The sequence below is a fragment of the Ictalurus punctatus genome, chromosome 18 (genome assembly GCF_001660625.3).
Source record: "Ictalurus punctatus breed USDA103 chromosome 18, Coco_2.0, whole genome shotgun sequence".
Taxonomy (NCBI): domain Eukaryota; kingdom Metazoa; phylum Chordata; class Actinopteri; order Siluriformes; family Ictaluridae; genus Ictalurus; species Ictalurus punctatus.
In genome coordinates, this window is record NC_030433.2 from 11,046,896 (window position 1) to 11,070,471 (window position 23,576).

The 23,576-nt window shown below is 39.8% G+C and overlaps 4 protein-coding genes and 1 non-coding gene across 5 annotated transcripts in view; 3 read left to right on the plus strand and 2 right to left on the minus strand.

Annotated features, from left to right (window-relative positions):
• The first annotated feature begins 45 nt into the window (after positions 1–45).
• LOC108278617 (sperm-associated antigen 16 protein) lies at positions 46–2,385 on the plus strand. The gene has a single exon (XM_017492070.3). It carries the CDS (start codon positions 313–315, stop codon positions 2,137–2,139), a length of 1,827 nt encoding a protein of 608 aa, XP_017347559.1. The 5' UTR covers positions 46–312; the 3' UTR covers positions 2,140–2,385.
• An 814-nt stretch (positions 2,386–3,199) lies between these two features.
• On the plus strand, positions 3,200–13,567 carry ccdc82 (coiled-coil domain containing 82). The gene is made up of 7 exons (XM_017492077.3): positions 3,200–4,031; positions 6,888–7,134; positions 7,277–7,369; positions 11,544–11,668; positions 11,771–11,941; positions 12,886–13,098; positions 13,230–13,567. The coding sequence occupies exons 1-7, from the start codon at positions 3,504–3,506 to the stop codon at positions 13,293–13,295; spliced, it is 1,443 nt and encodes a 480-aa protein (XP_017347566.1). The 5' UTR covers positions 3,200–3,503; the 3' UTR covers positions 13,296–13,567.
• Positions 13,568–13,675: 108 nt separating this feature from the next.
• pomp (proteasome maturation protein) lies at positions 13,676–16,256 on the minus strand. The gene is made up of 6 exons (NM_001200998.1): positions 16,228–16,256; positions 15,614–15,714; positions 15,453–15,513; positions 14,496–14,597; positions 14,192–14,285; positions 13,676–13,870 (listed from the first exon to the last, which is right to left on the minus strand). The coding sequence occupies exons 1-6, from the start codon at positions 16,228–16,230 to the stop codon at positions 13,803–13,805; spliced, it is 429 nt and encodes a 142-aa protein (NP_001187927.1). The 5' UTR covers positions 16,231–16,256; the 3' UTR covers positions 13,676–13,802.
• A 259-nt stretch (positions 16,257–16,515) lies between these two features.
• On the plus strand, positions 16,516–16,587 carry trnac-gca (transfer RNA cysteine (anticodon GCA)). Its single transcript has one exon. It is a non-coding gene; the product is annotated as a tRNA-Cys (tRNA).
• Positions 16,588–18,579: 1,992 nt separating this feature from the next.
• The window catches only part of apbb3 (amyloid beta (A4) precursor protein-binding, family B, member 3), a 35,599-nt gene continuing 30,602 nt past the window's right edge, over positions 18,580–23,576 (minus strand). The window contains exons 8-13 of the mRNA XM_017492074.3: positions 23,212–23,326; positions 22,849–22,936; positions 22,606–22,689; positions 21,102–21,217; positions 20,773–20,952; positions 18,580–20,601 (exon numbers count right to left, since the gene is read on the minus strand). Of these exons, the coding sequence (XP_017347563.1) occupies positions 20,377–20,601; positions 20,773–20,952; positions 21,102–21,217; positions 22,606–22,689; positions 22,849–22,936; positions 23,212–23,326 (808 nt within the window). The 3' untranslated portion in view covers positions 18,580–20,376. The remainder of the gene's footprint in view (positions 20,602–20,772; positions 20,953–21,101; positions 21,218–22,605; positions 22,690–22,848; positions 22,937–23,211; positions 23,327–23,576) is intronic.

Consider the following 23,576-nt stretch of genomic DNA (forward strand, 5'->3'; position numbering starts at 1 on the left):
AGGTTCGATTCCTTGCCCACGTGACTCCATATACCGAAGTGTACTTGGGCAAGACACTGAACCCTAAGTTGCTCCCGAAGGCAAGTTAGCACCTTGCATGGCAGCTCTGCTACCATTGGTGTGTGTGTGTGTGAATGGGTGAATGAGACAGTGTAAAGCGCTTTGGATAAAAGCGCTATATAAATGTGCCATTTACCATTTATTTATGTGGTGTTACGGTAATAGCGTCGCCTCCAAGCGGGTGTCCATGGTAACAATACACAAAGCGACAGTAACAAACAACCAGCACTGGCAGTGGATAGCAGTGACAAAATGGCAGCAATATATGACACAGAATCAGTCGATGGTCCATATTATCTAGAAAAAGTATCCATTCCAGAAGATTCTGAGGATGGGTTTGAGTACGAAGAGATTAGTGTCGAAGAGGAAAGTGTGACTGAAGAAGAGGATTTAGACTCTGCAGCTGAAATTCTGCGTAACCGCACTAATGACTCAGAGTTTGTACCAGAGCAGATACCTTCCTCATCCAAGAAACTAAGAAGCCCCATCCATGAAGTCGTGGACGATTTTTTTCGTAACTTTCTCATGAAAATGGGAATGAACAAAACATTAGATTGCTTCCAGACAGAATGGTTTGAGATGCTACAGAAAGGCACACTCAAAACAAACCAGGTGGGATTTGTCCCTGATATATACACACACAACCAGCTGCTGGACAGTGAGCTGAAAAATATCCAAAAAGAGCGAGACAGCTACAAGCAGGCTGCCTTTCAAGCTGGAGAAACCATTGTGAAGCTTCAGAAGGAACGGGACTTCCACTGGCTGCAGCATAAGCGTGTCGTGCAAGAGAAAAACAGACTGATTGAGGACATCCGAAGACTAAAGGAGCACTATGAGTCTTATGGTCCTGCTTTGAAACAACTGAATGAGAAGTACCAGACAGCCCTGAGGCAGAAGATGTTGGTCAGTATTGAGAGGGACAGAGTCTCCAGTCAAGTTCATAACCTAGATAGTGCTCTGTGTAATTCGCACTCCTCCCCAGGAACCCGCAGGTTACTGAAAGACAGTGGGCATAGTCCAGAGCTAGGTACCAAACCATCAGTTGATGAAGTGGTGACTTATGACCCTGCCAAAGACCCAACCAAGAGCACTACTACCAAACATTCAAAAGATTCAGAGTTCCCAGTGAGTACACGCATAAATCCCTTCCTGCCCCAAATAAAAGCCCTCTCTGTTCAAAGCACCAAAATATCTGGATTCTCCGTTACCAATTTCATCAAAGCCCACACTATGGCTGTGAGCTATCTTGCTCTCCATCCACGCAAACTGCTTGTAGCTTCTGCAAGTGATGATCACCTTTGGAGGCTTTGGAAGATGCCAGAAGGGGAGATGGTCATGACTGGCGAGGGTCATACTGACTGGCTCTCTTCCTGTAGCTTCCACCCCCGTGGACACTGTCTGGCCACCACCAGTGGAGACACCACAGTGAGGATCTGGGACTTTGCCAAATCCTGCTGCGTGCTGACCCTGGAAGGCCACACTCACGCCACCTGGGGCTGCTCCTTCCACTCCTGCGGGGACTTTGTAGCCTCCTGCTCTATGGACAACACAGCCAAAGTGTGGGACCTAAACAGTGAGCGCTGTCGCTACACTCTGCGGGGCCACGTCGACTCAGTGAACAGTGTCAGCTTTTTGCCCTTCTCTAACATTCTGCTCACCTGTTCTGCTGATAAAACCATTTCACTGTGGGATGCACGTACAGGACTCTGTGCTCAAACTTTCTATGGGCACAGGCACTCGTGCAACAGTGCAACCTTTAATGCCTTGGGAGACATGATTGCTTCCTGTGATTCCTATGGCACTGTGAAATTTTGGGATGTAAGGAACATATCAGCCATGATGACTGTGGATACCGGACCACATCCTAGCAACCAAGTGGCCTTCAGTCCAAATGGACAGGTGCTAGCAGTCGCAAGTAATGATCATGAGGTGAAGCTGGTGGAAGTGGCGTCTTCACATGTGTCCAGTCTTTTAGGACATAATGACACTGTTCAGGGTGTCATTTTTGACCATAAAGGAAAATACATATTATCTGCTGGATATGATGGTGAAATTTTCATCTGGTCATATTTGAAATGATTGTTCAAGTAGGTTAATTAAAATATGTATGATCTAAAATGCTGTATGAAATGTAAAGTTAATAGGTGTACTAATGTCTTTACAGACCCTGAAAAGTACTCCATGTGGTTTTTATTGTATAATAAAAATGTACTGAAATAAGAAATTTCCCTCAAGACACCCTAAAATACTCAATTTACATAAGGAGTGAGTCATTTCCACTGATGGAGAAATATGCAATAGATTTAATACAATAAAAAAAATGTAATTGATAAAAAAAAATATTAGTGTCTTGATTTGAGATATTTTATGTGGATGGTGTAATTGGTCACATGATCAGACTAAGGTCACATGATCAGACCCCCAATTCCACATTTATTCCCCCTTTGCTGTTATAATAAGCTCCACTCTTCTGAGTATGGCTGTTGGGATTTGTCTTCATTCAGCCTTAAGAGCATTAATGATGTTGGGCGAGGAGGCCTTGGGTGCAGTCGGCGTTCCAGTTCATCCCAAAGCTGTTCAGTGGGGTTGAGGTCAGGGCTCTGTGTAGGATATTCGAGTTCTTCCAGTCAAACCTTCGCAAACCATGTCTTCATGGAGCTTGCTTTGTGCACAGGGGCATCGTCATACTGGAACAGGTTTTAACCTCATAGTTCTAGTGAAGAGGAATTGTAATTCTACAGCATACAATAACATTCTATACAATTGTGTGCTTTCACCTTTGTGGCAACAGTTTGGGGAAGAACAACTTATGTAATGGTCAAGTGTCCAAAAACCTTTTGCTATTTTATTTATTTATAGCACATTTTGTTAGCATTTATGTTTAGTGTTTAGTGTTTATGTTTAGTGTTTATTGCTCTGCTTGCCCCCTAGGGTAATAAAAGAGACTCGGTCTAGTTTTTTTAAACTCTCAATTCAATTATAATTTAGATTCAAAATTCAGTTAGTGGACCGGATGAGAACCTTTAGAGCAAGTCCTGGACTTGGGCCGCGTATTTCACATCCGTGTGATGCAGGAAGACAGTTTTCTCCGCACCGGTAGGTGGCGCACTTGTTCTGGTGAATGAGCAGCTCATGGAGGAACTGCAAAACGAAACAGACACACCCCCTCAAAAATCGCGGGACTAGTGGTTCTACAGAGTATCTGAAATTCAGGTTTTGTAAACTTCTATCCTGTTTTAGACAGAGTTGCTGTATTTACTTTTCATGTAAAGGATCATTTCCGTTCGTTCACGCGTTTTGTTGCTGTTGATTCGCGCTTGTACTGCAGCTAGCGTTCTTGTTAGTGACAAACTGCGTGCGTAGTAACTAAAACAGACTGCGTCCATGTTTGGGCTCAGAGGCGATTAGAGCTGATCGGTTCTTCCACCGCAAAAAGTGTGGGCATGTGGCGCAAACGCGCGGCACCGGTGTTCCGCATCGACCGGAGGAAGACGCGCATGAACGCCCTCGAACAGCTGCTCGAGGACAGCGACGAAGGGTCGTACTGCAGCACGACAACTAGCGACGGCTCCGAAAGCGAGTACCAGCAGTCAGACGACGCCTCCGTCAGCAGCGACTCCGATTCCCCTGCGCCCAAACGCGCCGATGCGGGAGACGACAGCTGCGGGACGGACGAGGAGGAAAAGAGCGTCGTGCCGAAGCGACTGAGGAAGAGGTCGGCCAGCGCGAGCGTCCTGGACGACAGCACGAGCGACTCTTCGGACAGCGACGTGGGAGCCGAGCCTGTCCGGAAGGCGTCGGGGAAGAAACGACTCAAGCTTTCCGACTCCGAGGGTGAAACTGACAAGGAGAACGAAGGAGAGGCAGAGGCTAGAGAAGCGGCTGCCAAGAGGAGAGAGAGGAAAAGGAAACTGATGGAGCTGTTGAAGAAGAGAAAAACGGGTACACCACTGCGCAGGCGCAGAACCTTGGTAAGAACCCAGATGTACCAGTGACCATTATATTAGGTTTTTCTACAATCATTGGCCTATTTTTTTAGGCACATGTTGTATTACTATCTATTTGGACCATATGCTGTGTGTGTGTGTGTGTGTGTGTGTGTGTGTGTGTGTGTGTGTGTGTGAGAGAGAGGGAGAGATAGACATAAACGTGTAAAAGGTGGAGTAGTAGCTGGAAAAAGTTCTGTTACTACGGTTGCAACAGTATGAGATTTTCACTGTCTCAAATTTACTGTAATAAAGTTGGTTTGACGTTCGATATTCGCAGAAATGCCGAAATTAAGGGACCGTCTCTATGTTTCTAACTTCAATAGCATTTGAAGGGAATGACCTACAGTCATATAACCAACTGCAAAGTGTTCATCAAGGTGTCAGTTATAATACTCACTTTTGTTGCCAGCATTAATGACATTAATGGCTGTGTGTTGAGTTATTTTGAGGGTACAGCAAATTTACACTGTTATGCAAGCTGTACACTCACTACTTTACATTGTAGCAAAGTGTCATTTCTTCAGTGTTGTCACATGAAAAGATATAATCAAATATTTACAAAAATGTGAGGGTTGTACATATGTATGTGTGTGTGTGTTTCACACATATATATATATATATATATATATATATATATATATATATATATATATATATATATATATATATAATATAATATAATATAATGTAATGTGTGTGTGTATCTATGTGTGTGTGTGTGTGTGTGTGTGTGTGTGTGTGTGTATATATATATATATATATATATATATATATATATATATATATATATATATAATTCATAGGACTTTTTTTTTTATTTTTTTTTTTTTTACGAAAACCATTCAATGCATTACGGGTCATTTTGACCCCCTTCATGCATTCGTGAAGGCTTTTTTGGTTCATGCATTGTGGGATTAAATATCAAAAATCTAAAAGGTGTGCATCATACCTGACACCTATATGAACACTTTACAGTTGGTCATATGACTGTAAGTCATTCCCTTCAAATGCTATTGAAGTTAGAAATGTGTTTAACAATGTCCTATGTAACTTTAGAGACGGCTCCTTAATTTCCGCGAATATCGAACGTCAAATGTCAAATCAACTTTATTACAGTTTCAAATTTTCAGTCTCAGAAAATTTCACTGTTTAGGTATTACATAATAATAATCATCATCATAATTATGTTTTTTCATTATTATTATTATTATTATTATTATTATCAATTATTATTATCATCTATTACTATTGTTATCATTCTCTATTTTTGTTAATAATAATAATTATAACAATAATAATAATAATATCAGTTAAAATTACCCTTAAAGGAATGAAAACAGAAGGGTACTCTTTTGGTTGCACAAATACTACACACACACACACACACACACACACACACACACTCACTCAGATTGGGGTCAGTAGCTTCCATGGGGTCATGTTTCCATGCACATATTTTTGTGTGAATTTTGGGATATCACATAAAAAACACTGGATGGAAAAACCAGATGTGAATAAAATCTACAAAATGCACATAAAAAAACTTGTGTTCAATTGATGTGAATGTTTGTTTTTTTTAATTCAATAAGAAGACATCTGCATAAACTTCCGAATAAATCTCTCAATCAGAAAAGTCATGTGACTTTGCCTCAACATATCATGTGATTGGATAATTGACTGATGTGATTGGATAGTGCATGTGGCCAACTTATACAGTGCACCGGCAACCGGCAATGTGTTTTTCCTGTCGGAACTGGGGCACGGTGCGTCAGTCGCATAACTGGTCTACCCAGCAGATCTGTTTGCACACCAACTCATGTTATTTTTGTCATTCTGAAATGCCTGAGCCAAAGTCTGTCGTCTAAATAATTTCTTATAATTACCTCCCATAACTGTCTCACATGATTCTCTTCCCAAATATCAGGCATCCGCCTCCGATCGCAAGATAACATATGGTTTATGATAGGACTTCGTCTGATGCAAGTCATTTATTATATTGGAAAAAAGAGCCACAGTGGCTTCCCTGGTTTCAGCAGCTTCTATTTGTATTGATACTTTGTGTCTGTTTCCCCGGAGGTGACCATTTTGTTCTTTTGAACACGTGGGATGGAAATGGTCCTCACAGTTCAGTTTTTCTTTGGGATTAAAGTTATAAACGGGACATTTCCCCTTAATCTGCATGGAGGGATGATGATGATGATGATGTTTTTTGGGTTGTTTTTTTTTGCAAACTGGGAGAACCCCCTTTTTGTTTTTGGGATACCCAAAGTAATCTCATGCTGTAATTTTCTGCAGGGGATGGAGATCAGCCTTACTTCTTTCAGACATTTTCTCCCTTCTGTCCAGTTGTTTTTGTTGTTGTTGTTGTTGTTGTTGTTGTTTTAAAATACTGTAGATAAGAAAATGTACATGGTATGATAACCATCAATTTTCCTACTGCGGTATCCTGCTGCAGCCCTGTCTGTCACTGCTAGCTTGAGAACAGTCCACCAACCAAAATTTGATCAGAAACAGACCACTGTCTCATAATGCATACCTGTAACAAATATTTCTAATGTCTTGTCTACTGTATAAATTGGCCATCCTCGCTCAACTTGCTGTTCCTTTACTTCTGCCAGAACTAAATTAGCACTCAGTGTAATTGTCATGCTCGAAGACCACCACCCAAATAATCATCTTGGCTCCATTTGTGGAAGTAGAAGGTGGACTGGCTTGACAGTCAGTAATTTTGTGCCCCAACGTGATCTGTATTGTAGGTTTATCTGATAATCAGAGGAATGAGAGTAACTTATAAAGTGACCACTGAATGTCAGTTTGTCATAAAATGTTCTCATTCAGGGTTCGGAGGAGGTAGAAGTTGCAGAAGATGAACCTGAAGACAAAGGAGAAGTGAAAGACTCTGAAGATGAGTCTAGTAAGGAGGACACTGTTCGCTTAATCGACAGCAGTGAAGAAGAAAAACAGGCCGACAGTGACAGCCTGAAGGACTTCATTGTAGAGGATGAAGAGCAGAAAGGGGGAGAGGAAGAGGAGGAAGTGGTTAAAACAGAGGACAAGAACTTCATGTCTCATCTTCCACGCGAGTGTAAGATCTCTGTTAAGTTTTATGTTAGTTAAGAGAAAAGCATGTGTATATACATTTGGTTATTTGTTTATGCTTCTGAAGGTTGCAATTTTCAATATATACAGTATGTACAAACCTAACCAAGTCTTTGTTTTAATTGTAGTCATCACCGGATCTCAGTTTACCCACTTTCAGGTGGTGGTCAAAGCCTTGTTGATCAATGCATTGGACACGTCCTTCCTCAAGTCACTTTACGGTATGGTTTTCCTGTTATTTTTTTCACTTCCTGAAATGGAATTGGCAATGCTGTCTAGGCATCTGCGTAGAATGGATGCCGTTTTTCTCTCTCTCTCTCTCTCTCTCTCTCTCTCATCAATCACAGGAACATTAGCTAATTGTGGGAATCTGTAAGCTCATGTTTGCGGATCAGTGTTGTCAGGCTAACAAAATTTCAGTAGTTGGTAGCAATACCAGTAAAGTTCCATGGTTTTCGGTACCAAAGCAAAACACAAAACCATGCTAATTGAACAACACACTATTTTATTAATAAGTTATATATCAATAGAAAACATATTTTAAAAATTGGCATTCTGTATACTTCAAATATATCATTACTAAAGCTACTAGAGTTATCCAGATAAGAGTAGAAATGTTTCTCTGACTGACTGATATTAAAGACACAAACAGTGCTAGCCACACATCTATTATTTTCTGACAAATAAATTTCAGATATATACCTCATCAAAAAGCCTCTGATGTGTAAAATTTGTAAACCCCATCATGTCCTCCCATTTATTTTTCACCAATAAAAGTTAAAGCATTAAATGGTTAATAAGGACTCCTGATCGTATTAGCGTTAAATGCGCATATTCTTACCATTAAGTATGCAAAAATGAGAATTTTTTTTGCAATAATACACTCCAATTAAATGATGCTACAACATTCATAATGCAACCGCTACCATCATTTTAAACTCACTTGCTTGAACTACTTGAATAAATACTGCTGGTAAGCAGCTGCTCCTCCTGAAAGCACGGTTAATCTATCTGCACATAAATTTTAGGGGCGTGGCTTTTACACACTTAGCGGTAATAGCACCGAAAGCGGAAAATGAGCGTCCTAGAGAAATACATGTATTTCGTCTACTATATAGTAGGTAAGTTTGCGGTTTCGGACGCAGCCATGGTGACCGGCGGGGCTGCTGCTGCTTTGGCTCCAATGTATTCTTGTTGTACGGTGCACCCACGAAAAGTTCCAGACTGATCACCTGTCAGGGTTGACCCAGTACTATCGGTACTTATGAACATCTGGTACCGTCAACTTTTTTTCTTTTTAGTACTGACTTGGTACTGAAGTACCGGTACTTTTGACAACTCTAATGCGGATGTAGGGCAGATAGCACTTTCCTCCGAGTGTTTTGTGCTACCCTGTTACGCAGCAGGAGCAGCAGTTTTAAAAGAGGAAGCTGACTGGCTTCACTTTTCTCAGAGCAAACACATTTTAGCCTTCATTCTTAGTAGTTGGGAGCTGTCGTGTGATAAGGGAAAGCTGGCTGGTGGGTGGGAATTGGCAGGTGAGCAAAATTTTGGAATAGTGGTGGGGAAAATCCATTCATCCATTTTCCATATCGCCTATCCTACACAGGGTTGCGGGGTGCCTGGAGCCTGTCCCAAGAAACCCGGGGCACAAGGCAGGGGACACCCTGGATGGGGTGCCAATCCATCTAGGGCACAGTTGCACACACTTTCACACATTACACACAATTTGGAAATCCTAATTGGCCTACAATGAATGTCTTTTGAATTGGAGAAGAAACTGGAGTACCCGGAGGAAACCCCGCATTACGGGGAGAACATGCACCCTCCGCACATACAGGGTGGAGGCGAGTTTCAATCCAGTGGGGAAAATCAGCACAGTGAAATATTTAGCACGTTTTGACCATGTTATTTAGGTGTAAACTTATCTAGATAGTTGAACTGTCACTTTCATTAGACACTTTGCTTTAAGTGACAAGAAAAGTTGTTGTGGGGTTTTTTTTTTTAGACTGTAGAATTTTCTCCTCTTTAGATCATAAGAGAGGTGCAGGCAGGTGCAAAAGTTAGTAAAGTGTATATGGGTATGAAGATTCATATACACTATCTCACAAAAGTGAGTACACCCCTCAATTTTTTGTAAATATTTGATTATATCTTTTCATGTGACAACACTGAAGAAATGACACTTTACTACAATGTAAAGTAGTGAGTGTACAGCTTGTGTAACAGTGTAAATTTGCTGTCCTCTCAAAATAACTCAACACACAGCCATTAATGTCTAAACCGCTGGCAACAAAAGTGAGTACACCCCTAATTGGGCCCAATTAGCCATTTTCCCTCCTGCTGTCATGTGACTTGTTAGTGTTACAAGGTCTCAGGTGTGAATGGGGAGCAGGTGTGTTAAATTTGGTGTCATCGCTCTCACACTCCCTCATACTGGTCACTGGAAGTTCAATATGGCACATGGCAAAGAACTCTCTGAGGATCTGAAAAAAAAGAATTGTTGCTCTACATAAAGATGGCCTAGGCTATAAGAAGATTGCCAAGACCCTGACACTGAGCTGCAGCACAGTGGCCAAGACCATACAGCGGTTTAACAGGACAGGTTCCACTCAGAACAGGCCTCACCATGGTCGACCAAAGAAGTTGAGTGCACATGCTCAGCGTCATATCCAGAGGTTGTCTTTGGAAAATAGACGTATGAGTGCTGCCAGCATTGCTGCAGAGGTTGAAGGGGTGGGGGGTCAGCCAGTCAGTGTTCAGACCATACGCCGCACACTGCATCAAATTGGTCTGCATGGCTGTCGTCCCAGAAGGAAGCCACTTCTAAAGATGATGCACAAGAAAGCCCGCAAACAGTTTGCTGAAGATAAGCAGACTAAGGACATGGATTACTGGAACCATGTCCTGTGGTCTGATGAGACCAAAATAAACTTATTTGGTTCAGATGGTGTCAGGTGTGTGTGGCGGCAACCAGATGAGGAGTACAAAGACAAGTGTGTCTTGCCTACAGTCAAGCATGGTGGTGGGAGTGTCATGGTCTGGGGCCGCATGAGTGCTGCCAGCACTGGGGAGCTACAGTTCATTGAGGGAACCATGAATGCCAACATGTACTGTGACATACTGAAGCAGAGCATGATACCCTCCCTTCGGAAACTGGGCCTCAGGACAGTATTCCAGCATGATGACGACCCCAAACACACCTCCAAGACAACCACTGCCTTGCTAAAGAAGCTGAGGGTGAAGGTGATGGACTGGCCAAGCATGTCTCCAGACCTAAACCCTATTGAGCATCTGTGGGGCATCCTCAAACAGAAGGTGGAGGAGCACAAGGTCTCTAACATCCACCAGCTCTGTGATGTCATCATGGAGGAGTAGAAGAGGACTCCAGTGGCAACCTGTGAAGCTCTGGTGAACTCCATGCCCAAGAGAGTTAAGGCAGTGCTGGAAAATAATGGTGGCCACACAAAATACTGACACTTTGGGCCCAATTTGGACATTTTAGGGGTGTACTTACTTTTGTTGCCAGTGGTTTAGACATTAATGGCTGTGTGTTATTTTGAGGGGACAGCAAGTTTGCACTGTTATACAAGCTGTCCACTCACTATTTTACATTATAGCAGAGTGTCATTTCTTCAGTATTGTCACATTAAAAGATATAATCAAATTACAAAATATAATCAAATTACAAAATCAATACCTTAGACATTTACATTAGACAAGGCTGGTTTAAATCTATGCCTGTCTGCTGCGTTTGATACAAGTGACACCTGCATCTGATTTAGAAATGTAAAGTGATGGCCTTTAGTATGATTCAGAAATTAAATTCAAATCCCAAAATGTAGCAATAAGTGTAGACATCTACAAATGCGAGGGGTGTAATCACTTTTGTGAGATACTATATGTGCCATTCTGTTTGCAATACTAAAGTAATTAACTGCAGGTCCAAACCAGTGACACTTCTCATACACTGCTATTAAACACACATGTGTGCACACACACACACGTGCACTCTGCAAGATGTTGTAGCAAAGTGTCATTTCTTCAGTGTTGCCACATGAAAAGATATAATCAAATATTTACAAAAATGTGAGGGGTGTACTCACTTTTGTGAGATAATGTATAAAAGATGTTATCTTTTCAGACTCTCATTCTCTGTGTCTTAAAAAGCTCTCCTTACCACCACGTGTCTGGGTGCCCAAGGTCACGTATAGTCTACGTTATAACCCTAGCAACCCCTAGCAACAGCATTCCTCTCTCCAAAATAAGTTTACTCACAGAAGCCCCTCCACTATAAGCATAATACTTGAACATACAGGTGGGAAAATGTAATTAAAATCCAATAATATTTGATAGGTTGCTTTAATGGGTAATTAATAGGTTTGTCTATTCCAGACGGTGAGCGGACAAAGCGCTATGCTGAAGAGATGAAATCGTCGTTGCGTCACTTTGATGAGCGACTGGTGCTCCCACGCCTGGAAAATCTAAAGCAGAGGAGCCGCTGGAAAGAACGCTACAAAGTAGGAATGAATGAAACACTGTTTTTTTGTGTGTGTGTGTACATCACACTATGTACAAAATGATGTAAAATTTATACCGTGTGGGTTTTTATTTTATTAAAGGAGCGGGTGGAGTGTTATCCCAAAGTGCGAGTTAGTATGGTGAACATCCTCACTAAGGGCTGTGAAGCGTGTGAGCTCCACCGAAATGGCCGCTTCTATGTGCGTCTGTCCGGGCAGCTCTATCACAACCACACACTGCAAGAAGATCAGTTCATGCCTGATGACTCGCAGGTAACAAACACATTGATCATTATTTTTACATGGCTATAATTAAAAGTGGTTCTGTAAAATCAAATTCTACTTATTTACACTCTACAGAACATGCTTTAAATGTTTCAGCAGTGACCCAACACTTTTACATTATTTTTAAATGTATTTTTAAGCTTTTAAATTATTTATATTTGCATTTTGAGTTATTGTGTATATCGTTTGCGCCACATGTTCGGACGTTCCAGAAGTGGTTTGAGCTGTTAAAACACTGATGTTGATTATTTTCATAAAACAGTATATCTCGGTGTTTTATTCCTCTTATACCAGAGCAATTTGCCAACAAGTCATTTTTTTTATTTAATGAAAATGCTCTACTTTTTTTTTTTTATGTTTATAGTTACATATGTTGTGTAATGTCCAGGAAACCAGTTAATTACACATCATTCCTACACCAGCCTCTTTTTCTCTTTTGAAGTTAATAAGACAAAAAATAAAAAACAAAGCTTCTAATGTTTCCGAGAAACCGCTGTGCGCTGGATTGAAGATTTTCCTGTGGTGGAATGCATTACAAATCGGTGACACTGGAGACTCCTTGCACAAATGTTAAATAAACATGTCATTACAGAAAACTTCATATCAGCAATATATTTTTCTTAGTTAAACAACAGCCTGTTCTTTTAATCAGTTATTAGGTTCATATTCCAAGTGTATGAGCTATTATTATAGAGACAATAACATTAGAAGGAGCACATAAAAATAAACGTGATTTGATTAACAGCTGGCACTATTGTCAGAGCTGCTGTTATAGAAAATTAACCAATACTTTCTGACCAATCAGTTCCAAGAATTCCACAGCACTGTGCTATAAAGACTGTCATTTTTAATAAAGGTGTATATACTGTATAATAGAAAAACACTTTGGTTCAGCACACTAAATATGTAAATATCTTTATTATAAATTGCAGACGTTCTTTGTCGGCTCTGTCTGTGCCAGCCGTACCGAGGTGTACCATGCACTCAAACACTTCAAGTACCATCTGTTCCAGCGCTGTCGCACTGCTCTGGAGGATCACAAAGAGGTAGAGCAAGAGCCACAGGAGAGAGAAGAAGATGAGCCGGTGAAGGATACTGTGAATAAAGTGTTCACCAAACTGATGGAGGAAGGCTGGATTACTGAGGTGTGTGTGTGTGTGCTTTCTTGAGTTAGAGAGAGCGTTTATAAGGTTTGTGTATTGTATGTCCTACAAATGAAAGCACATAGATGGATGCCTTGTATTCATTAGTGTTGTTTTTCCTCCTCTCTATGCAGCAATATGACAAGTTTCAGGAACACCTTAATGCTGCAGATTTCTTCCAAGAAGAGAAGCTGGACTGAGAAGTTGGATGACTTTTTGTTTTAGAGAAAACATTTCTGTAAATAGCTTCTTGTAGTTAACAGCAAAGACATAATTATACCAAAATCAGTGTGATTTCAGTATAATGTTTTATAAATATACATGGTCTTTTGTTATCCAGTTGCTTTTTCCTTTTAATAAATCAGACATTTTATTTAACTCAATAGAGTTTGTAATATTTAAAACGTTTGTAATCCTTGAAATGAATAAATTACACACAAAAAAAATTAATAAATTTACTCTGAGAAATGTCTGTTTTGGGGGTTAATGGTGTTCATTTAAAGTGCTGTATCCACTATGCTTGAGGGATTTCAGAAAAAGCTCACTGATGAACGTTGTACAAATACAGAGAAGACTAATGTTTAATTGATTTACATTTTTATTATAAACAGAAAAAACTGAAAAATGCAGAAGGTCAAAACATTTAATGACCCAAACAGACTTTGTTCTGTTTCTAATAAAAATCTAAAGCATCTTGAACTTAGACTTCACAGCAGTCCAAGTTTGTACTCTGTCATAATATGTGGCTCGCCCATCAGCTCACACTGTGCAGGATCTGAAACACACACAAACAACTAATTTTAAATAAACCCTCTTGTATATAACTAACATTTTTAGTAGTGGTGTAACGATCAGACAATTTGGATCATCGGATTGATTTAAAAGACTATTATAATGAATCAACATTACAATCATAAATTGATTTATTATAATCGATTGAAAAAGGAACTCTGCTTTCACATGCCTGTGTGTTTAAGATTCTGAAAAGGCTGTCTTGTTTGTGAAAACTAATTAATACGCCTGCTAAAAACGTCCTGGACATGAAGTTGGACGCTACTGATTTGTTAACCCCTATTAGATGTAAACATGCACTTACCATTAAGGATGTCCTCAAATCCAATGGACTCATCAGCACCCCTGAGTGTATCCAAGGCCAGGTTGGAACTCAGCAGAAAAGGCAAACGTTGAATCTGTCAGAAAAAGGAGCTTGAGAACTGTGCTATATAAAGTGTTGTGTTTTCTCAACCTAAGTGATATACTTGTCAATAATATTTTACATATTACAGCTTATTTGAATATTTTTCATTTTGTGTAACTATAATACTACCTATTAAACCCTAACATGTATAAAGTAGTGGAGATAATGAGGACATGTGAGTGCAACATTAAGTGGTTCCCACCTGTCTGGCTGCTCTGTACTCCATCTGGAGTTTCAGGGGTGCATGGAGTCCTTGGATGTTCCTTAATGTGGAAAAGTTCATTTTGTCCTGGTTAAGCTGGAACTATAGGTACAGATCACAAGGCAACAGTAAGTCACAGAGAAAACAGTCTAGTCGACTGTAATCAGTTGGTAATTTTCTGACTGCTTGTTTAAAGTCTAAGGACACAATATTTGCAGCTGGTGCTGATATTAGATGAAAGGTTAAAATCTAAGATCTATCAGTAGCTGACAGTGTAACTATTAGGGTTGAGCACTTCATTATATCTCAAGATCTCATCAATGGCTGTTATAATAATTTCCACTCTTCTGGGTAGATTTTCGCTAGATTGTGGAGCATAGGGATTTGCCCATTCAACTACAGGAGCATATGGCCCCGTTCACACCAGGCATTAACATACGTCCTGGGCGATCGGTTCATAGGTGGACTGAGACGCATATCCACATATGCCATAGACGCATAGCCGATCACCTAGGACACACATTAATGCCAGGTGGGAACAAGTCCATAGTGAGGTCAGGCAAGGAGGCCTGGGGGTGCAGTCGGAATGATCGGTGGGGTTGAGGTCAGGGCTCTGTGCAGGACACCCGAGTTCTTCCACACAAACCTTGGCAAACCATGTCATCATGGAGCTCACTTTGTGTACTGGGGCATTTTTATGCCGGAACAGGTTTGAGCCTCTTCGCTATAGCGAAGGGAAATTGAAATGCTGTAGCATACAATGACATAGGCTACTATACAACTGTGCCTTATACTTTGTTGCAATCGTTTTGGGAAGAACCACATATGGGTGTGATAGTCAGGTGTCCACATACTTTAGGCCATATTATGCATGAGGTGACTGCCAAATATGACACCTTATACTGAAGTAATTTTTTTAAATCTTTCGATATTTCAGAGACTGTACACAAAACTCACACTTTTCTCAGAGATTTCTAAAGGATGAGATGGGAGAAGCTCGTTTTTGACACTAGAAAACCTGAAATCACACAAATGCATTAATACATTTTTTTAAAGACTACAGGTAAAGTATAAATAAGCTCACTCAAGTATTACAGATCAATATAACGAGTGTTTACCCCCTGCGCAGGGTATCAGGAACACCATAAGATCCTGCCTGTGGACAAAGCCCCGCCACCGGGACACTGTCTTTCAGCTGAGAGCGAAGACCACGAGTATTCTGTGACGGGAAACAACATGTAACAGTTTTTTAAATAACATTTTATTAAGAATATTCTAGTGTTGGTAATAGTTCATTCAAATCTAATATGACTTGTAACGCCAAGTCTCCAGAGTTATATTAAAGCTACCGAAACAGAAAGTAAACGCTGCTAGCATGACACATCACAAACCGCTAAAGCTGGCACATCATGGTTGTTATCATATTACTAATATAAACAGTTTTAGATACAAAAGGCCTAATTTCATTATATATGTTGAGCAATAAAACAAAACACCGTAAACGTTTCAAGTTACTGCGTCTATTCATCTTCATCATGGAATTAGCTCCACCAACAACTAGCTCATATGCTAAAGGCTAGTAGCTTTAGCAACGACTCAAAACAAAGCTTATAAGTCTGAGAAGTCGAAAATCATACGGATACTAAATTCATTTAAATAAAGAATACCAAAGTTGTGTTGCGAAACCAGTTCAATAATAATAATAAAAAAATAGCCGAAGACTCTACACTACCATTTTCTGCCGACTCCAAACAGTTCAATATTCAACTACTTCCTGTCAAAAACGGAAATGTGTATGACGTGTTTCGCTAAAATGGCATCTCTTCTGGCTAGATAAAAAAAAGTCAGACGACGTATGATGTTAAAATTATGGCGTTATCATTTTGTCATTCGTTATAAAAGAGAATAATGTATGTTCTAGCACAAGACATGCTAAATGTAAAGAAATATATACAAAAGTGCCAAAACAGACTAATTACAGAACATCCTCAAAAGGATAAGTTCCTCAAGTCCCGTGTGTGGGGGTATAGCTCAGTGGTAGAGCATTTGACTGCAGATCAAGAGGTCCCCGGTTCAAATCCGGGTGCCCCCTAATTTTCTTCAATTTACATTTTTTGCCAGCAATTGTTATACAACCAAGCTGTTAACGAGGACTCAGAATTATCCCCACATTATTTATTCTCAGCAGGTGTGATCACTACTCCATTACTAAGAAATTTAAGACAGATACAAAGAGGGGAATACGTGTTCTGACACTTACAGTGGTGCTTGAAAGTTTGTGAACCCTTTAGAATGTTCTATATTTTTGCATAAATAATATAGAACATCATCAGATTTTCACACAAGTCCTAAAAGTGGATAAAGACAAGCTAATTAAACAAATGAGACAAAAATATTATACTTGGTCATTTACTTATTGAGGAAAATGATTCAATATTACATATCTGTGAGTGACAAAAGTATGTGAACTTTTCAGTATCTGGGGTGAACCCCTTGTGCCGAAATAACTGCAGCTAAACATTTCTGGTAACTGTTGATTGGCTTGCAGGAATTTTAGCCCATTCCTCAGTACAGAACAGCTTCAACTCTGGGATGTTGGTGGGTTTTCTCACATGAACTGCTTGCTTCAGGTCCTTCCACAACATTTCTAATGGATTAAGGTCAGAACACTGACTTGGCCATTCCAAAACATTAACTTTATTCTTCTTTAATTATTCTTTTGTAGAACGACTTGTGTGCTTAAGTTTGTTGTCTTGCTGCATGACCCACTTTCTCTTGATATTTGGTTCATGGACTGAATGTCCTGACATTTTCCTTTAGAATTCGGTACACTTCAAAATTCATTGTTCCATCAATGATGGCAAGCCCAGATGCAGCAAAAGAGACCCAAACCACAATACTACCACCCCCACATTTCACAGATGGGATAAGATTCATATGCTGGAATCCTTTGTGACCTCACAAATTACTACTTGTCTTGCTCTTGGAGTGATCTTTGTTGGTCAACCACTCCTGGGGAAGGTATCAATGGTCTTGAATTTCTTCCATTTGTACTTAATTCGTCTGATTGTGGATTGGTGGGGTCCACACTCTTTAAAGATGGTTTTGTTACCTTTTTCCAAGCTGATAAGCATCAACAACTCTTTTTGTAAGATGGATGGATAGATGGATGGATTTTATTGGGCACTACAGTAGCTGAAGTGTACACCTAAACACACCTAATTACATATTACTACTCATATTTACACATACACACAGTGCCAAGCCATCAGTGCATAAGCAAAACAAAATGTATAATCACAAATCTCCAAAACAATCCAGTAGATTTTGAAGTTATAGTGATGATGTTCTAACTTTTCCATGGTTCAATACTGAACTGTGGCTCCTGTCTGTATGAGCATTTGCGTATTCTCCCTGTATCTGTGTGTATTTCATCTTGGTTCCCTGGCTTCCTCTGACCTCCAAATGCATGGTGGTAAGTGGATTGGCTATGCTAAATTTCCTCTAGGTGTAAATGAATGTGTGTCTGCCCTGTATTGAACTGGTGTTCATTACTGAAAGACAGCCTCTACATTTGTAACCTGATGTAAAGAAGAATTACTTAACCTGAGGTAAAAGTCAGTCACAGCCATGGATGTGGGAAGTGGGGGTGCTAAGGGTGCATTTCAACCTCTGTGGGCATTAACCCCTGTTGTAGTTCTCTTTTTTTTACCACTAGGTGTACTAATAACTCTATGGAGCTAAATGGGGCTGTGAGCAAGCTGCACCATAATTGTGCAACAGCTACAAAGAGCAAATTGAAGAAACTTTGGATTATTATGTTCTGTCAAATGTTTCTGTCAATTTAAAAAATGCGAGTTCCTTACCCAATGAGATTTTTATAGATTTTTATCAAAGCAAGGCTAGAATATAACCTCATTATTGGCTGTTTATTTTTTTAATTTTTTTTTAGAATTCTTCCACAGTAACATCCAGTGGATTTTCCTAGACCGCCACAAATATAAGCACAAACTATTGTCTGTTAAATTGCTGATTTATAAATTTAATTAGTAAATACCAATTAATCACAACAGAAGAAACCAAATGACATTTAAGCAGTTTTATTGTCCCATTCCAAACCACAAGTGGAATCTGTTTCAATACATAAGTGCAACAATACTATCAACTTAATATAAATAACATAAAAAAAAAAAAACTCATTTTACACAACATCCTATTTCTGTGCTAATGAACTGCAAATATATACAAAGAAGAAATCTTTACAGAGAGTATAAAGAGCAGAAAGTAAGAACGGTGCTACAGGAATACATGATAGTTTTATCTCTGAAAAATGCTCATTTCAATGAACAAAGGTTATGCTGAAAGTGTTGTCCATTCCTACCCATGATTCCACTGGTGTCTTGAGGAACCCTGAGTTTGTTGGTGATATAAGACATGCTTAAGGGAAAGGAGCAGTTGCATATCTTTGTTGCAATGTCATATGACTTTTTCGTAGTGCCATTCCAGTGGCCAATTGACATGCGCTCAAACATGTTTAGAAAGCTTATTGTTGAACATTCAATCATTTGACGGTGAAAAACAAAGTCAAAATTCAGCTACAGTTCTTCTTCATTGTTGTACTAGGTTTAGGGTTCTATCACAGATGCACTTTGTCCCTGGTTATAGGAATGGTTTTGGCTTGTATCAGATACAATCCTTTAGTTTTACATACTCATTAAAAAAGTTCTGGCAGAACTCTCTAATTTTTATTTATATAAATGCGCCCATAGCAAAGCCTTTCATTCCCAAGCATGTGTAAATGCATGCAACTGTGCCACCAAGCTTCAAGCATCACAGAGCATTGCCAATTATGCATTCTTTGGCTTTTGGGATTTATGGAGGGTTTCTTTCCCTACATCAGTTTTGAAACCAGCAATCAATTCTGATTTCATCCTGGTGTAATTATAATTTGAACAGAGTATGTCAAATGTGTGCTCATGCCTAAAATATATCCAGATATGTTCTCTGTGATTGGTCTGACTTGCTCCTTTAGTTCTGAGTGTTCGAACATTAGATGTCATCCTTTGCATTAAACCAGGATGAAGGTTAATAGGTAAAATTGAAATTTTCTTCTATTTGACCTAAATAGAACATGTCTAACCTCTAAACACTTGTCATGCCAGAATTAGGTCACTATCCTATACATTGATACGTATCAAGAAAAAGTCACATGCTGAAACACATTATTGCACGTTATCCTGTACTTCCCAGGAGAAGGGTCTAGAATATTTTGTGTACAGCGCTTTGAGAAGCTACTTCTAAAGACGCTCTATAAAATAGAGTTTATTATTATTATTATTATTATTATGATTGTTATTTTGACATTGGGACACATTTCTACATTCGCTGCATCTCCAGTTTCCACTTCACCTTCACTGACCTACTGTAACATCAGACATAATAGATTAGTTTCTCAAGGTGATATCTGTCAAGACAACTCTTATATCCGTGTGTGTGTGTGTGTGTGTGTGTGTGTGTGTGTGTGTGTGTGTGTGTATATATATATATATATATATATATATATATATATATATATATATATATATATATATATATATGCATACATATATATATTTATATGCTCCTTAGCACAAGAGTGGAATGTGAGAGCACAGCACCTCAGGATACCTGCTGTAGTCAGGAGATATGTATAAGCACTAAAGGTACTTGCAGTGTAGGTGGCTGTCCTTTGTAATTTTTCGAAGGTCTGGGGAATAATAAGCAATTTTATTTGATCTTACTCATGTCTTTCCTCATAGTTTACATCCTCCAATTATCTCTTGCAATCTGCCCCCACCCAAACCTATCACTTCTTCCTCCTGCCCTCTCCCAATCTCTGTTGCTATGGTGCAGGAACCACAGGAGGTTTATTTCGGAATGTCTCAAAAAATGCCAGCATGCCTTTCTTTATGCTAGAGGAAGCCATTTTGGGTTGCGTGTATCCTTGGTGGCAGGGCGGGAAGCTGGAGCCATCCATGGAGTTGGCGCGTTTGACTTTAGAGCCGGCTCGCCACATTTTTGACCTCAAAGGTGGTGTCTGTGCGACCAAGCACTTCTGGTACTGGACCTGGGTACCAAACAAGCACAAATTCTTCATACTGGAAGCTAACCTTAAGTAAGCCTAATAACATTAATATAGTAGCTGCACATTACTTTATTCTAAAAGTAAAAGTTGTAGGATTGTAGTAAAGGTATATGTTGCAGCCGTCAACATTCTTGCACATTCAGTATTACTTACCATACATGCTGCCTGTACTGCCTCGGATACGATCCCAGCGTCAGGTTCACACCAGAAGACGTGACACTCAAAGCGCTGTGTGCCGGCATCCACTATCACTGCAAAGGTATGTGTGTCATGACCGACGCCAAGGAAGGTCAGGTATCGTACCTGGCATTCCCAAAAAGGGTCCTTGCCATCCTAAAGCAGGCAAAACAGGAAACCGACAGACTAAACCATCGTTAAAGATTCTCTAATAACTTCTGCATGAGAGACTTTTCTGAGAACACTGAAGCAGTGTCCTTATTAATTCTATCCACTGATCTATGTTGACATGCATCCTTCTGTACCTCCCCCCTCCACAGGGACATCACAGTGTCTGACACATGAATGACAATTGGCTCCCATTCGTCTCTGTCTCTAGAGTGCATGATGCTCTCAATAGCCCTGTTCAACACCTCCATTCCTGCAAGAACCAAACACAAAATTAAGAACAAAATGAAAACCTACAGCCTTAAACAAGCCAAAAAACATAGGACCCAAGGCTGTCTGCAGAAACATTTTGGTACTTTTTGAAAGCTGCTTTTTTAATCTAGGTCTTGCAAAAAAGGAGGTCCAACAAACAAACCCCAGGATTGATTCTGGGTCTGTTTGTTGGAGGGCGCCACCTTTGCAGGTGTTTTTCATACAAACCTAGATCACTCCTGCTGTGGGCGCAACTTTTTTTGCAAGACCTAGAGTGGACTTAAGTGTTAGGGCACCCCTGGCTCCCAGAAGATAGGTTTGAATCCCTGGAAGTCCTTCTGAGGACTGAGCCATCAGGAGAACTTCTGGCATGGTGTTCCTCTTCTTCTTGTCAATCGGAGAGAAAAGCTATCTTCTAGACAAACTCATCTTTTCAGCTATCTATAACATTGAAAGCATGCAGCATCTTCACATGGTTTGGAAACATGTTTGAGTTTTTCTGGATTGCTAGCTATGATGAGATACGCTCTCCTCATGAGAGGTGGGAATCAGAAAAAGTTAAATTGCAAGGAAAATGAAGTAAAATCCAAAAAAGGAAAAAGGAAAATTCCTTGAAAGCACTGCAGACAATAGTATAGAAACATCACTGCTTCTCTTTGGGATCATCAGGTCACATAAAACAAAAGACTCTGGACTCAAACTTGATTCTTCCAGTAATATTGACCACAAAACATGGCACATCAAGTTTATATCCATTAGCACTTGTGGGATGATTAGGGAGACCATTGACATTGTGCTTTGTTTTCTTTATAAAGAGTCACCGCTTACAGACACCATCAGCGATTACAGAGCTGCCTTCACCTCCAGGGAACCATGATAGATAAGTCTTCTTAACAGTATTTGATGAAAGAGCTCTCTCTTGTTCTCTCTGAGCGTGGTCAGGACACTCTAACCCTGGAACAAACAAAGCTGTGTGACTGTGCATTTTCTTCATGCTGCAGCATCATTTTTCCCTCTGCAGAGTCATTTCAGCTTTGTAATTGTACCTCATAATATTTAGAAGGTCTGCTTCATATAAATTGTAAGAACTGGACTGTAAATTTAGCAGCAGAAATGACTTTTCATGGCACACTCATGATCTAATCTGATCTGATCTGTTTAATAGCTTTAATCTGTGAGCTCTTTATGGATACTTATTCACAATATGAGCATACCAAACACTATGTATCCTGTGAATACACTTAGTACAGTTTGCTTTTATTCTTCTACAGCTGCATACTGTAATGCTCACTACCCGGTGTCACCCAGAAGAATTAAGAATTGTGTTCGGTTTCTTCTCACGGTAATGCATTTTTATAACTTTTCCTGAATAATAAATCCTCCACTCACCCATTGCTCTGGAGACGGGCAAATTTCCAATGTACTCAACCTCAAATTTTTGAATCCTCTGCCTCACTGCATCTATGAAGTTGACTAAAAAAAATGTAAAACATGAAATTAATGATCAGGATATACGTAAGTACATATAGGTGTTCTGGTCAGAATGCTATAAAAACAACAGAAATAAGTGAAAGATCACTGATTAAAGTGATTAATTAATTGGATCTATAAATCGGAAGCTGGGTTTTGTACCCTGGTGAGGCAGGTCCTCAGGAGAAATGCTCTCCATAGTAAGTGATCGTGGAACGGATGGTGGCATTGCTGCCTTCTCTGCAATGATCTGCAAACACATACAAATAATTACTCTTAGCTTCACACTAATAACAATGTCATAATGGAAGGGTTTGTGTTTTGTAAATAAACAACCAATTTGCGATTAGTTGTATAGGCAAGCAAGCCTCCATCTGAATTATATAATAATTTTTCCTCCATCATTTGTTCACTCACAATTTTTTACTTTTAACTCTGTACTGTCTGCACCACTGAACTATGCATGTTCCTCAAATGAAAAATCTAATCCCAAACACCGATGTGCACGTAGGACCAAGCTCTTACCTTGGAGCACATCTCATGTAGGGCAGAGGCTATAGTCTTAGCTGGTGCGTTGCAGCGGAACACGTGGCACTTCAGCATGCACGTGTCCTTATCGCTGGCCACAAAGGCAAAGTCCCTACAGCAGCATGACAGACCAGAGTAGAACCTGGTTACTCCAAATACACAGAACTACAATCAGTGTTTAAACCTGCTCCTGAACATCTACAGTCCAGGAGCAATCTTAAGAAATCTAACACACTTTAGAATCTGACTGATGACAAATATAAAACTGCATTCTTAGAGTAGATTTGAAGGAGAAAGCTTGAGCACATCATGTCTTTGTTCACCATAAAAAAATTACCACCAGTCATTAAAAAGACAAAAGT

Excerpts from the sequence above, each read along its gene's own strand:
- LOC108278617 (XM_017492070.3), top strand. The coding sequence starts at position 313 with ATGGCAGCAATATATGACACAGAATCAGTCGATGGTCCATATTATCTA.
- pomp (NM_001200998.1), bottom strand. Across the intron at positions 14,598-15,452 it reads TAGAAATCTCTGAGAAAAGT|TTCCAGCTTAACCAGGACAA; the intron begins GTGAGTTTTGTG and ends CTGTACCTATAG. Across the intron at positions 14,286-14,495 it reads AGTACAGAGCAGCCAGACAG|ATTCAACGTTTGCCTTTTCT; the intron begins GTGGGAACCACT and ends TTTTTCTGACAG.
- ccdc82 (XM_017492077.3), top strand. The coding sequence starts at position 3,504 with ATGTGGCGCAAACGCGCGGCACCGGTGTTCCGCATCGACCGGAGGAAG. Across the intron at positions 7,370-11,543 it reads CTTCCTCAAGTCACTTTACG|ACGGTGAGCGGACAAAGCGC; the intron begins GTATGGTTTTCC and ends TGTCTATTCCAG. Across the intron at positions 11,669-11,770 it reads GCTGGAAAGAACGCTACAAA|GAGCGGGTGGAGTGTTATCC; the intron begins GTAGGAATGAAT and ends ATTTTATTAAAG.